The 15,000-nt window shown below is 38.4% G+C and overlaps 2 protein-coding genes and 2 long non-coding RNA genes across 6 annotated transcripts in view; 2 read left to right on the forward strand and 2 right to left on the reverse strand.

Annotated features, from left to right (window-relative positions):
* Positions 1-1,858, reverse strand: part of LOC148732875 (uncharacterized) — a 2,694-nt gene extending 836 nt beyond the window's left edge. The window contains exons 1-4 of the mRNA XM_088757934.1: positions 1,834-1,858; positions 1,521-1,575; positions 806-1,081; positions 1-644 (exon numbers count right to left, since the gene is read on the reverse strand). The exon at positions 1-644 is cut by the window's left edge and continues 836 nt beyond it. Coding sequence (XP_088614060.1) covers positions 368-644; positions 806-1,081; positions 1,521-1,575; positions 1,834-1,858 — 633 coding nt within the window. The 3' untranslated portion in view covers positions 1-367. The remainder of the gene's footprint in view (positions 645-805; positions 1,082-1,520; positions 1,576-1,833) is intronic.
* An 847-nt stretch (positions 1,859-2,705) lies between these two features.
* Positions 2,706-3,908, forward strand: LOC148732876 (uncharacterized). The gene is made up of 3 exons (XR_016000106.1): positions 2,706-2,810; positions 3,105-3,206; positions 3,760-3,908. It is a non-coding gene; the product is annotated as an uncharacterized LOC148732876 (long non-coding RNA).
* A 2,475-nt stretch (positions 3,909-6,383) lies between these two features.
* On the forward strand, positions 6,384-7,533 carry LOC148732877 (uncharacterized). Of its 3 annotated transcripts, none has more exons than XR_016000099.1 (3): positions 6,384-6,631; positions 6,879-7,013; positions 7,279-7,533. It is a non-coding gene; the product is annotated as an uncharacterized LOC148732877 (long non-coding RNA). The 3 variants fall into 3 exon arrangements; XR_016000098.1 differs by having other exon boundaries at positions 6,386-6,631; positions 6,879-6,982; XR_016000100.1 differs by having other exon boundaries at positions 6,389-6,631; positions 6,879-6,936.
* Positions 7,240-15,000, reverse strand: part of LOC148732878 (uncharacterized) — an 8,821-nt gene continuing 1,060 nt past the window's right edge. Inside the window, exons 2-9 of the mRNA XM_088757257.1 lie at positions 13,668-13,921; positions 13,026-13,140; positions 12,192-12,314; positions 11,141-11,263; positions 10,194-10,316; positions 9,739-9,784; positions 8,882-9,166; positions 7,240-8,692 (exon numbers count right to left, since the gene is read on the reverse strand). Of these exons, the coding sequence (XP_088613383.1) occupies positions 8,422-8,692; positions 8,882-9,166; positions 9,739-9,784; positions 10,194-10,316; positions 11,141-11,263; positions 12,192-12,314; positions 13,026-13,140; positions 13,668-13,921 (1,340 nt within the window). The 3' untranslated portion in view covers positions 7,240-8,421. The remainder of the gene's footprint in view (positions 8,693-8,881; positions 9,167-9,738; positions 9,785-10,193; positions 10,317-11,140; positions 11,264-12,191; positions 12,315-13,025; positions 13,141-13,667; positions 13,922-15,000) is intronic.

The raw sequence follows: 15,000 nt of genomic DNA on the forward strand, positions 1-15,000 counted from the left end.
TAAGAAAAAAAAAATGAAGCCTGTACCGTATAGCAGCAACAACTTAAAATAAAACTTTTTCCGCTCGATTCGCTCCATATGTTTTCCATTCCACTTGTTCTGTTGCCGCCTTATAAGAGTTTTTGTACCTCTTTGTTATGCTGTCCAATCGGAGATGACGAATGATATCAAAGGGATCGTTTTCTTTAAAAATTGGTTATGTTCAAGATAAGTTGCACCTTCCATTTATCATGACGAGAAAGCATCACACCTCCAGAAGATTTCAGTTCAAGCGATCTGTAGTGGCCAAACATCTCAGCACCTAGAAAGCTCTGTTGTTTCGCGCTACCGCAATCTCTTTTGGGGTCTTCACGCCAAGTGCTCTCCCTCAAAGTATATCTCTTAAGTGCTTCACTTCATCTCCAGATAGCGCTTTATTAACAACCAGAAGATCTCTCATGTACCCGTCAAAAGTCGGATTATCCATGTTATCTCGTTTCAGCCCAATGTCGAAAACTGTATGATCATTCTCAATCAGGTCTAAACGATCAATAGGAACTTTCTGGTTACCTTGTATAGTTCCCTCTATGTAAAGAACTCCCTCTTCTTTTCCCTCTCTGCGCCAAGTGAACGCTACGTGCATCCATTCATTAGTGATGATCTTCCTTTGGTTAGGGAGAGAATAGAACACAAAAGGGAATGAGAATCTGCGCAAATCTCTGCTTCTCCGTATCTCCTAAGAAGGTAAATAGCTCTGGATACACACTTGAGTGCCCTATGTGTGTCGTTCTATTTATCAGTTCTACGTATGAATAAAAGCACTTACTCGCAACAGAAATAAACTTGAGGACCCCGAAGATTGGCACAAATTTCATGAACTTTATAAATAAAGATTCTGAACTGATGTGGTTCTGACCAGTCAGAATAGATGTGAACCGGACGACCACTTGGAGGAAGGCTTAAAACCTTTATCCAAAACATGATACTAAAGCTGATAGCTCGGATCGGAAGTGCTGGGGTTTCTGCGTAGGCACGCTGTGTTCCATTCAAGTACAGTACTTTCCTGCCATCAACATTTTGATAGGAAGCACCATTGTACAAACTTTTCAATTAATGAAAATAAGTGAGAACATATGTCAATAAGCATACCATAGAAGACTATGCAGAATCCTCTCTACAAGTAGCTAAATGAAATGTCACTATTAACTAAAAGTATTTAAAAGCGTTTCAAGAAAGGCGGCTCATTGATCCCCTCACGAAAATAATCGCATTATGAGCTTGTTCAAGAATTTTTTTGTAATTCATAGAAAAATCAGGGAAAACGCAGGAGCAAACGCCGCAAAGAATAATTGGTAATTTTTGTGGGTACAGTCAAGAGATTTAACAGTTTATAACCCCTGAAAATCGTTGAATTTATCAGTTGTAAACATAAATAGTTCCAAACGCTTAGATCAATGATTGTAAGCACGAATTTGAACTTTTCACAACAATAGCCTTCGAATATGTTCGTTCTAGCAGAAGAATGTATTCATCCATTTCACCTTATATTTGGATCAGACCCATTGAGTGCCCAATGGAAAGGGAATCCTTTAAATCCTTAAAATAAAAAAAAAAATGAATACTAGTGTTGTATTATAACGATTTATCAAATTCCAGTGTCACAATGGTAATGGTTTGCTTTAGTATTTAAGATATTTAAAGTGCGAACGAAATTTAAAACAAACAAACAAAAACAAGAAGTCTAGCAGACAAGCAATTGGACGAGTTTAAATAATTCTTGTCTGGTCGTTCGCAGATCCACGAACTACTTGAAGTTGATACTTCCAACAGATGCTACAGAGCATGTTTATATACCTTCCGTAAACAAGCCGATTCTCATTTAGTTTCATGCTCAAAAAAAAAAGAAGGGAAATAAATCCAGTAATAAGCCTCACGGGTGGTATTGCAGGGTTCTACTGTGGTCGAGCTTAAAGCGGATATAAACTTCTTACATAATGCGCGTTTATCAAAACACCTAACCACGCATAACACTCCATCTCCGACCATATTGTCCTTACATTTACACATGCAACTCCCGATAGTGTCGTTGCAAGTGGCGTCCACGTGACATTTGTGACTTCCAGTTTCACATTCATTGATATCTTTGTGTAGGTGGAATAAATGATATTTATCATCCAGGCTTGTACCTTCTCGCTTTCGTAATTATAATGATAAATAGGACTAGTAAAGTGCTATATGGACGGGTTGTTTTCGGGTTGTGAAGTTGGCGAATAAAATAAAAATATTGTGATTCTCTGATCATAAATTAAAATTGTTGAGATTTCGATTTCAAAATGATTGCTACATGTACTTGTGGCCTGTTTTCCCTTCTTTTTAACCAATCTAAAGTGATCCACGACTATTAAGGGCAAACTAACCATGTCAATATATTGCTCAAACAAACCACTTTTGTTCGTCAACCTACCCAACGCTTATAATTAAATAACTGTTTACTAAAATACGAAATAAGAAATGAGCGAGAGTGGGATGGTAAAGGCGATTTTTCAGGTTGTATATTATTGTATGAAACTCGTTTTAAAGCACACCACCTAGTCATTACAACGTTTGCACAACGCAGACGCCAAGAAATTAAATAGAAGATTGAACTATCCTAGTACATTACGATATAGTTCAAAACAGAAGGTCAACGACAAATTTGCTTCTTTGAACGACTGCAGGATCGCAGAAATGAGCGACGCAGCTGATATTAAGGGAAGAGGGGAGAATAGGAGTCATATATGTGAACCATCTTACTGCGAAACGCACGGCAGCCCGGCCGATTGGCTTACAGAGTAAGTATAGTTGATCGATTGCGCATGCCTTACAATGACGGTCCGTCACCCGGTTGGTTGGCTTACAGAGTAAGTATAGATGATCAGTTTCCTTCACCAAGTTCAAACACCAAACAACCGCTTTAACCAAGAGCCATAAACATTTTAATTCCATTGTCCAAGAGGAAGGAAAATAATCCAGTTGAGGATTTCTTATGTGCTTTGAGGAATAAACAATTTTTCTTGCATAAATTTTCGATCAACATCAAAGAAGGGGCGGTCACTAATTCCTTTTTTTTCCACACACGATAATAGGAAGGGAGAGGCGATTGACACAACCAATGCAAAGCGAAGGGCGGACTATGATGATCTCGGAAATCAGTAATCCTTAGAGTCGAGTCTCTTATAGAGTTAACAGTAAGTTTTGTCCTGCAATAACATCTGTGATTGGCCTCTCCAAGGGTGTTTTCTCCCTCCATCAACACTCACTTCTTTGCCTTGGAGCAACATCCTTTCACCAGTTGTTTCTTGTGATAGTGACTATTGAACAAAAAACTTCAACACGAAGCGCATTAGTTTGTTCTTCCGCGGAATAAGCTTAGTGTAACATTCTAATAATCTTGTACTTGCAAATCTACTTGCATTAAGGCTACTCATTTTTCCCCGGTTCCAATGGGCCATTTCTGCATTACCTTTGGCCTCTTTTTGAAAACAAGGCCTGATGCTCGACCATTCTTCTAAAATGAGATTAAATTGCACTTGAATGAAAACTTATCATCACATGAAACGATAAGCAATAGGACTCGCTTTGAAAAAGAGACCAAAGGTAATTCAGAAATGGGCTATTATGAAACATGAACTTAGCTAGTTGGTATAGAAAACATCACAGACTGTAAATGTCTTATTCACATATTTAGTTATAATTCTGATATTAACTTTCTTCGTTATTTTATTCCTGCATTCATTTTAGGCCAAAGATTGACAATAAGAGAGAGGAAATATGCAAAGAGGCCCTCGACTGTTGTTAATGTAAACTAAATTATTGTTAAACTTAATAGCTGCACGGTCCCATTAATTAAACGTGTATCAGCTGCTAATAAATGTAAAACAATTGTGATGTGTACGCTGTCTCCATTCAGCTTGTTCGTTAGTTAAAACCCATTCTCCCTAAAGAAGCTCGGCGGGTCATTTTCAAGTTTTCTTTAACAGCAATTTTGAACCTGAATTTCTTGGAATTTCTGTCCACCTTCTTCTATCACAATTTAGCAGTTGATTTTTTTTTTATTGCACTCAAATTGGGAAATACTGGAGTTGAACGACTGAGTAGAAATGACTTGGGGTAGCTAATTGTTGCGAGATCATCATAGTTGTATGATCGAGTCAGTAGAAAGATCAACTTAGATAACTGTTTTCACCCTCTTCACCTTTACTTGCCGCATTACACTAAAAAAAATAAAATAAAATCAATAAGACAAAAAAAAAAGACAACAAAACTTCGCCAAATGCTTCCCACCATCGAGATAAAACATTATCACATCTGTAATCACCGCTCTAGTATTTCTGCTATTCCCACAATCACGTACGGTTTCTTTTTTATTATTTCATGCAACCCCCACAGCCTGCAATTGGAAGGCCTACGGCTTGTCCGACAAGTCAGACCCACTTTGCTCTCCATTTTGTCTTAATCTGTTCGAACGGTGTGAACAGAAAAGTCTCATGCTGTTTTTGAAGCTTCACCTTTTCGACCCCTTTCTGCGAGAAGCAGAGGTTTTATTGCAAAATAAAAAGGGACGCGCTTGAAACTGCATCAACTCAAATTAACCATATCAGCTTATATCATCTGATGCTTCATGCCATCAAAACAAGGAATTCAACTGAATTTCACAAATTCTCTCGTTTCATGGGTCAAGATGTTTCTAAACTTACTTGTACACTCCGATTGCTTGTGGCAAACTGTCGGTTGAGGGTTTTACCACTCGCTTGACTTTTAACGAGAAGCACTGAGACTCTGGACTTTTCTCTTTTTATTCTTTCCTACCACTTCAGATCTCTTCTTCTTCTACTCTTTTTCTTTCTCTTCTAGCGAGAGGTACCAACGCTTTAAGTAGGAAAATCGTGGACATGTTTGAGTTAGCTGACCGTGAGAGTTTCCTTAGTGTATCCGTTTATTTTGAGGAAAAAAAGGGGAAACTGGTTGGCCCTCACCGAAGTACTCGACGAGCGCCAAGGAACCAATTGAACGCTAACAGCTGCGCACAGGAATCGCGCACGCAAACAGGAACTTCAGTGTGGGTAGAACTCAAGGTCAGCTTTATCAACGCAAACACAACCACCTGTGAAACTGTCTAACTGTTTAAAAGTCTAACATGGTAGTCAGGAAATCCACGAACTGAGCCAACAAAATATAAATCTACCAAAACAACACGTAGGTACAAAAAGCAAGGCTTAACAAAATAAAAGGCTTAACTGAAAAAGTCTCAAAATAACAACTTCCAATTTTACCTCACAACACTGTAACACGAGACGCGATGCACATTTTCATGGCCATTTTTCACCAACAAAAGTTTAAAATGATTTCTACAATCATTATCCTGGCTCTTTGTGATACGAATAAAAGTACAGGATTGTACGGAGTTTGTTTCTTTGAAGGTGGAGACGATTAACTCAGTTGACACTGTAGGAAAATTCAGTGTCGAGGCGTCAGGATTAAGTTGATGAGCCTTCTATGGATCCTTAGGTATAGGATCCGTACGTCTGAATTATCAGCAGGCAGTCAAACCAAAGTCTTTTAGCTTGCAATTGCTCTCATAGAGGATCTCAATGGACTGGTATAGCTGGCAATTTACAATTAAAATAAGTTCTTATCGTATTCATGTTTAAATGCGAAATAAGCTGATCACGTTTCGGACACTACGACAGCTTCGGTGATCTCTTGAAAACCAAGACTACTCGTTGTGACGTCAAAAAGATATTACGTGAAGTTTCCGTAGCGATATGTTCCCTTCGACTGTGTTTTCATCTGATAGCCGCGAAAACAGAAAGGCCGTGTATGACATCGTGTTTAATGTAACATAAAGGATACCCGGAAGTCGTGAGTTCACACAAATTAGGAAAACTATACTCATACTGGTTTTCAGTACCTGTATTCCCTTCGTATGGAGCCGATCTATTGTTGGTAAAACGTAAGTTCCATTAGAGGAAAAACTACGGCTTGTTCGTGAAGTCAAATGCTATTACGCATAGTTGCAGTAGTAACATGCTCCCTTCGATAGGTATTCAGTTTCACCTGATAGCGGTGAAAACAGGAGGGCCGCACATGATCCCAATTTGTATAAAGTAGAAGGAACGGGTGTCAACGAACAATATCAGAGGAGACCCGGAAGTCGTTCGCTGGCACTGTTACACGAAAATGAGGAAATCTTATTTACGTCGGTTTTCATTACCTCTATTGCCTACATGTATGTATCCAGCCGATATTATGTTAGTAAAACAAAAGCTCTGCTAGTAGAATGCCCACGGCTCGCTTTCGAAGTTAAGAATACCACGCAGGGGGGTTGCGTTAGCAACATATTTCTCTTCAAGGGTATTTTCATTCAAAATGAGATGAAAAACAAGAAGCCCGCACATGATCTCATTTTGTATAAATTTGAAAGAACGGTCATAGGGTATCCTGTCAGAAAAGAACCAGAAGTCGCAAGTTAGAACTGTGAACGGAGAATGAGAAAACTCATATTGACATTGGTTTTCAGTGCATGTATTGCCTACGTTTCCACCCAATCTTATGTTCGTAAAAGAAAAGCTCTCTTAGCAGAGGAGCAAGCTGAGCGGGAATTGCCCCCACTGTGAGTACCAGTTTAAAAATAAGCACATTTCAAAAGTCCTTCAGAAAATATGGTTTACCTTCTATGTTCGACTTTGATTAAATTGATGCGATAATGGGAGTTTTTCGCTGGCACAATATGCTCAGTTTCAGCTTGGAAACCAAGACATGTTTAAAATAAAAAGAAATTGATAACGATAATCCCAGCGGGTTAAGATACTTATAAACATGGAGGGTTGTTACAAACTTATTTCTTTGTTCAATTTCAGTTTGACGGAGAGGAGCGACTCAGCTCAAACCAGGCGAGGAAAGGCGAACCAGCGAAAGGTTTATCATCAATTTTCATTGTTAGCTGGGTTTGCAAAGATGAGTAGTAAGTGTGGTCCATTGACAGTCTTTCCTAGGTACGATTGCTTGACTAAATTTTAGATTAAATGTTAGCGAAGATTGGCCTATCTACGAAATTAAAATATTTTAACTAAACTCTTTGCCACAACTGTGTTGTGTTTCTTCGTCCTAAGATCTCTATTTAATCATTTAAATATTTGCATTCAATTGTTGCAGGGTGTCGATTGTAGCGCAAGGTGACGCAAAACAATGCTATCTCGGATAAGTTTCGTTCCACACTCGTTTGAAAGGGGCTCTATCATTTTAATCCTTTCTTTCTAGGTTCCAGTGAAAAGACCGTAAGACGGCTGACACAAAAAGTTGAGATGGATGCCGAGAAGCCGTAACTGCTGCTGGTATAAATTGAATTACTAGTGACACCCGATGTGAAAGGGTCACTTTAAGGCTGTGGTTAGCAGTTAAACGTAATCCATGATAGTCATGCTAGACACAACGATAATAAGAACAAAAATATTAATAATAACAATATCATAACTATAAATTTAATCAGCTGCTAATAAAGTTCAGTAAAAGTAATTACAAGGTTTTCAGTGCACTGTGGGTTAGCAAATTTTTGCATGTGAGTTTTATAAAGAAGAAAGGTTGGGATGAATTTGATCTCGTTGCCAAAAGAATGATTTCTAAATTTAATCTTTTGAATGCGACATTTATCAGCCTCAAAATTCAGTCAGCACTGTGGCCTATTTAATTCTTTTACAATAAATCGGTAAAGAATTTATATGAAATGACTTTATTTTTCTAAATGAGCCCCTGCCATTTAGGAGAAATTGAAAACATCAATGAAAAGCTTGTCGTAGAACATCTATATGGCCATGAACAAGAGATAGTTTATATTCTCTTGGTGCTATGAATCAATTATGCTTAGTATTCGAACTTGTCATTTCACGTTTCTTTGACGTTGCATAAAAACCCCATGCTTTTTCGTCAGTGACGCTGTACTCCTGCTGAATTTCATCGAGTGATCTATCTCCTATTTTTATTAACTATCTGATTTTCCACGCGAGACTGAAAAAAGTACATGTGAGTCACCCATTATGAGAAATTTTAAAAGAAAGCAATCCTGTATCGTAGAGCACCAATAACTTAAAATAAAGAGTGTTTTTCCCCTCGATTTACTCCACATGTTGTGGTTGCCGCTTTGAGGCTTGTTGAAGGAGTTTCTATGCTTCTTATGTTGTTGTCCAGTCAGAGATGACGTATGATACCCAAGGGATCGTTATCTTTGAAACTGGTTATGTTTATGCTGATCTGCACCATCCATTTTCATAACTAGAACGTGTCAACCCTCCTGAAGGTTTCATTTCAAGCGATATGTAAAGCCCAAACATCTAACCACCTAAAAAGTTATAGTGCTCCACGCTGCCGTTGTCTCCGTTGTAGCCCTCGTTTGGGGTCGTCGCGCCCTTAAATTGTAGCGTTCATGTCTTGTTTCACTTCATCTTCAGATAGCACTTTATCAACCACATAAAGATCCCTCGTGTACCCATCAAAAGTTGGTTGATCCATGCTGTCTCGACTTAGCCCAACGTCGAAAACTGTATGACCAATCAGGTCGACACGATCATTAGAAACTGTCCGATTACCTTGTATAATTCCATCTATGTACAGAATTCCCTCTTTTCTATCTCGGCTCCAAGTGAACGCCACGTGCATCCATCCTTTGGGGATGCACCTCCTTGATCATGAGAGAATAGAACACAGAAAGGAATGAGGCTTTGCTTTTCGCTTCTCGGTATACTCTTCAGTATATTTCCTAAGAAGTTCAATAGCTCTGGAATACACATTTGAGCGTTCTTCCTGTCTCTCCCTATTTATTAATTTATACGTAGGGAAAGCACGAGGTGTATCTTAATTAAATACTCACCAGCGACAGAGCTCAATTATATTATCTCCTTGACGACCCCGAAGATTCGCACAAACTGCATGATTCTCATAGATATATATTCTAAACTGATATGGCTTTGACCAGTCAGAATAGCTTCGAACAGAAAGATTACTTGGAAGGCTAAGAACCTTTATCCAACACATGATACTAAAGCTGATAGCTCGGATCGGGAGTGCTGGGGTTTCTGCGTAGGAAGACAGGGTTCCATTCAAGTGCAGTACTGTCCTGTTATCAACATTTCGATAGAAAGCACCACTGTACAAACTTTCAGTTCATGAAAATAAAGGAGATACATGTGTCAATATATATACATACCATAGGAGACTGTGCAGAATCCTCTGTACAAGTAGCTAATTGAAATAATGTCACTATTAACTAAAAGCATTTTTAAAAAGCCTTTTTGAGAAAGGCCGTTTATTGATCCCCTCCAGAAAATATCCGCTTCATGAGCTAGTTGAAGAAGATTTTTTGTAATTCCAGTATAAATCAGGGAAAACACAGAAGTAAACGCCGGAGAGAATAACTGGTAATGTTCTTTGGGTACAACGAAGAGATTAAACAGTTTATAGTCTCTTGGTACATCGCATTCTCGAATAGATTATCAAATCTTTCATTTGTGAAAAACACCAAATTATTTCCTGTATGCAGAAAAACCTAATTCAATAAAGCTAGAGTTTTGCGCATCATTACAGCTTTGGGTAGTTTCAGGCTCAACATTAATAGTTCCAATCGCTGAGATCATAGTTAGTAAAGGGGGACTAAGCACGAATTTGAACATTTCACAACAGCAGCGTTAAATGTTCTTCCTAGCAGAAGAGTGCATTCATCTATCTTACCTTATATCTGGATCAGACCCATTGAGTGCAAAATGTAAAGGAAATCCTTTGAAATAAAAAATGGATACTGGTTTTGTTTTATCACCATTTATCAAATTCCTGTGTCACAATGGTATTGGTTTGCTTTACTATTTAAGATATTTGAAGTGCGAACGAATTTTAAAACAAACAAAAACAAGAAGTCTAGGAGACAAGCAATTGGACGATTTGAAATATTTCCTGTCTTATCGTCCGCACATCCTTGAACTGCTTGAAGTTGACACCACTTAAAGATGCTACAGAGCATGTTTATATACCTTTCGTGAAGAAGAAGGTTCTTATTTACCTTCATGCTTCAAAAAAAGGGAAATAATTCTTATAATAAGCCGCATTAGTAGTACTGCTAGGTTCCACTGTGGTCTAGCTTACCGTGGATATAAACATCTAATATAATACTCATTTATCAAACCACCTACCCACGCATAGGAATCCATCACCGACCATATTTTTCTTACATTCACATATGTAGCTCCCGATAGTGTCGTTGCAAGTGGCGTTCACGTGACATTGGCCACTTCCGGTTTCACATTCATTGATATCTGTATGTAGATAGAATAGATAATATTAAGCATCCAGGCTTGTACCTTCGCGCTTTCGCAATTATAATGATAAATAGCACTAGTTTAGTGTAATAGGTGTAAAAAGTTTGAAACGAGCTGAAGCAGAAAAGAACCTGAACTTATAATTAAAACCTTTTTTTTACCGAGGATGACACATTACAGCTACAGTTAAGAACTTGCAAACTTGTGGCCTCCCCAAAGATATGAAACTAATTCATAAATATTAAAAAAATAAAAGCGGTTGAAAATGGTAAAAACAGTAAAACACAAAAAAAGGATAAAAGTGTAATATTAAATGTAATATTAAAAAAATGTCAGACGATTTAAAAAAATTATGAATCATCACTTGCGACGGATATTTACATGAAGTATAAGGCAAACCGTGGGCCTCATGGATTCTCTAGGAGAAGGTTGATTTAATGAAATCAACGTCCTTCCACTGTTAGCTTTCCGCCCCCATGACATTGTCCACAAAAATAAATGTTCAGATGAAAGGTTCGACTAAATTTAAGATGGTTTAGTACGCGGTTTTGTTAAACAACGGCCCTTACTATTTGAACACTTCACACACGTTACCAGATACTCTCTAGAGTGAGAAACAGCAAAAGGTGGGTGGATGTATTGTTAGTATTCCAGCATTCCGTTGTAAAAGTGGGTGACACTGAGTTCATTTTTGAGCACCACCCAGAAACGTATAGGATCTTCACAAGAAACACTGGCAACTTAATAGAGCGACAGGATAACTCTAACAGAAAAAAAAGTGTTGCAAAACAAAAACACAAACACAAAATATCGGTTCTTACTAGTGCACTCTTTGCCATCTCCCGAAAATCCAGCTTTACAAGTGCAAGTAAATGAGCCCACAGTGTCGTTGCAGTACGCGTCCGCCGAGCAGTCATGCGTTCGAAAGGAACATTCGTCCTCATCTTCAAAAAAACAATAAGACTACCTTAACCAACAATTAAACACCTGAGAATTATGCTCTTAGTAAGACTTCTTTTACATCATTCTCTCGATGTTATTGTAGTTCGAAAAAAGGTACCTGGCAACTCAAGGCCGGGTCGCATTAGAGCGAAATATAATACTTGGTAATTTTTCGCAAGCCAAAAATTTTGCAATTTCCAAATTTTTGCGGCGGTTGCATCAAATTAGTATCCTCTGACCAAAACTTCACCGATTGACGCATACGTACGCTTCCATCACAAACCAATCTCCCTCTATTAAAAGATAAGGGAAAATGCTTGCTTGAATTACTGGATAAGAATGGTCGTCGTCGTATGACTAAATCCGCGGCTTTCGAGTTTTTGCGAAATTTTGCATTACTTTCTCAGCAAAATAACTTGGCACTTTTGAAATTGATGGTACGGTATCACAAGGCTTTCATGCGGCGAGTATCAGCTTTAGTTGTAGAATAAGAAGATTTCGCTCAACTAGAGCACGCTTTCGAAACTGCCCTTGGTTGTGGTCTTTCCCGCGTCTGGTGGAGTCACGGTTCGAGATACATTTTCACGATAGGAACATTCCAGGAGACTACTTTCGACGCCAACTTAGAAAGGAGAGGGGGACCTTTGAAACTCTTGCTGGTATCCTGGCTCCATGGTTAACCAGACATGTCTTAAGTAAGATGACAGCTTAATGATTAAAAAACCAAGATTGTTTGTTTGCCAAAATTTCAAAGCCTCCGAGGCAGGACATTGGCAAGTTTTTCGAGTTGGGGATCGTACTTGTTCTACGCTACTTTAAAGTTCTAGTGCGACCTGGGCCTTAGTACAACGATAAGGTAACTTCTAAAAGTAAAAGATGTTAAAAAAAAAAACACACGAAGAAAGAGAAAACAAAATATGTATTTCTCACTATTGCACTCTTTGCCATCTCCCAAAAATCCAGCTCTACAAGTACAGGTAAATGAGCCCACAGTGTTGTTGCAGTACGCTTCCTCTGAACAGCCATGCGATCCAGAGGAACATTCGTCCTCATCTTCAAAAAAACAATAAAACTACGTCAACTAACAATTGAACTCCGGAGGATGTTGCTTTCTCTAAGACTTCTATTACATCCTGATCACTCTCCCGATGTTATTGTGGTACGAAAAAAGGTACCACGCCAAAGGTGAACGGCGAAGACCAAACTGCTGGACCATTTCACATCAAGAAATACGTTTCCATTTTCAAATGGAAAAGTTTCATGTTTGCGGGAAACGCAAGTAGTAAGAACGTAATAACCGCGTTTGGTTTTTCTGTTCTTTTATTATATGGCTGTGTCTCACAAGGACTGGGAACTACCGAATTCACGAATTTGATTGGCTGAAATCAATATTGAAAGCGGTCTAGACTCTCCCATCTAGACCGGCATCAAGACCGGTCTAGAAAAAAAAGGTACAAAGAATATAAAAAATTGGCATATAAGACACGGCCATATAATAAACATCTTATTAACCGAGCTAGGTCGGTCTGTACGGGAGAATCTTGACCTCGGTCTCTGGTACAGACCTCACTGCGTTCGGTCTGTACTGGCGACCTCGGTCAAGATTCTCCCATACAGACCTCCCGCTCGGTTAATAAAAACTAATTAAAGAATAGAGTGACAAAGGAAAGATACAGCCGATTTTCTAAGTTTTAGATCACTGTATGCAACGCTTTACGATGAAGAGGTGCATTTCAAAGAGTATCCAGCAATAATAACACAAACCTCTTTCGCAACTTTCAGTTCGAGTCCAATTAGCAGGGCAAACGCAACGGGTTTTTCCGTGAATATCGGGTACACATGAAGCAGCTGGGGGACAGGGAGAAGTGCCACAAACCTTCTGTTGAAGACGGAAAAGATAAAAATGATTTCTGCTGATACTTCATCGAAATAAATAACCACATAATTTTTTTGCGAAGAAATTACGTGTGCTACAGTTTTCTGAGAAATTAAAATTGAAAATTTCCTAAAGGTTTCTACACGGCTGAGTGAAGATTTCTTTAACTCCTACCGGCCGATAGTAGTTTACGTAAAAACAGTATCCTGTCATGTTAATCAGGTGAATGTAGTTTTAAAAGTGATGAATTGTACGTTTTATTTCTCCTTATCCACACTCATCCAGGCCATACTGGTTCACGCATTAGATACTGGTCTTACACCAAAACCTACAGCACCTCTCCTGAGAGTTCTCTAAGTTTTGTGAATTCCAGAGCTAGACAGAGAACAAACCTCGGGTGAGTTCATATCCGCTTTCTAAACTATACATTTGTCTTTTCTATATTCAAGAGAGGATGTCTAAGATGCTAAGGTATATATAGACACAGCACTGCATTTATCAAAAAAATAAAATATACGCAGTATACCAACCATAGTTGGATGATAGGAGAAGCCTTCCTTACAAATGAGATGTTCAGGATGTTGGAAGTGATCGGAGTCGCTGAGTTCACATTTAAATTTGCCGCTGGTCTCTGAGATTCCAAGATTGAAGGATAAACAGGAGTCCTCAGCATAACACCTCACCTCACACTGATCTTTGTTATCAACCAGAAAGGACTTAATGAAATGTTTTTCGAGGTAATTGTCTTTTTCGGGTTGAACAAACTCCAAAATTCTGCACGTTTCTGATAATGAAAAACAGGAAAAAACTCTAAACGAAAGGGAACACAAGTTGTTTTAAAGACATTAAACAAAAACAAACGGGAAGCAATAACCAAGGCAGCTTTTTATGCCACAGGGCTCCGGCTGCGTTACAGCAATACACATCGATTCCATGTTTGGGCAAAAATTGCACCCTTGCTTCTGATTGGCATGCTTTTTTTAGACAGTGTGGGGAAAGTTACACGCTTCTGAGTCATAAGGTTCTTCTTAAATACAATAATAATGCGTTTTATTTACTGAAGATACAATGAAGAACGACTCAGTTTCTAGTCGGACCTAGTCAATTGATTTATTGAAATACTGTATCGCACAACTTAAGAACATGCCAAGAACGCTTTGGGCCCAAATCGAAAAAAAAATGATAACAATTCAAAAACGTTCAGCCTCTGCCATTAAATTAGACGTTCTTGTAACAAAAGAGCGTACGTGCTGTTTCGTAGGAAAATTGTCGGAAATAAAGCTGCTGGGGCCTGCAATATTGTGTATTTTACTTGAAGTTATAAACAGGTGATGTCAAAGAAATCATTAATTATTTAATAAGCTTGAACTGAAGAATTATCCCCGTGCATTTTAATGAGTCAGGATGTTTACTGTGGAAGCTTCAAAGGAGTTGTGGTTAAACTCACGACTTTCCGTCAAAAAGTAAGATAATTTTTCGGAAAAGTGTTTCTTAAAAGCCTTTTGAAACCTGACACGAGAGTTGCTTGCAGACGTTTCGCGCATGATTTGAGGTTATGCAAATAGGTGAGCGCCGAAGACCACAGAATTCCCGGTTGCCTTAAATTTAAGTTTATCTATGTAGGAAGGGATGAACATAAGATTCTTATTTTTGTATCACTCACAATCTGGAAGGCTAGAAATTCAGCCAGATCAAATTCCCTTCAAAAGCATGCGTGTATCTAATCATGAAGAACAGCTAAATAATAATATTAAAAGTCAAAGAAATTCAACAATTTTTACCATATTTCGAGTAGGCTAAGAATTTACGAAAAACAAGTGAGGTACCACCTTCAGTTGATTTCAATGTTGATATAAAATACTG

This window comes from Stylophora pistillata, chromosome 4, assembly GCF_964205215.1.
Source record: "Stylophora pistillata chromosome 4, jaStyPist1.2, whole genome shotgun sequence".
Lineage (NCBI taxonomy): Eukaryota > Metazoa > Cnidaria > Anthozoa > Scleractinia > Pocilloporidae > Stylophora > Stylophora pistillata.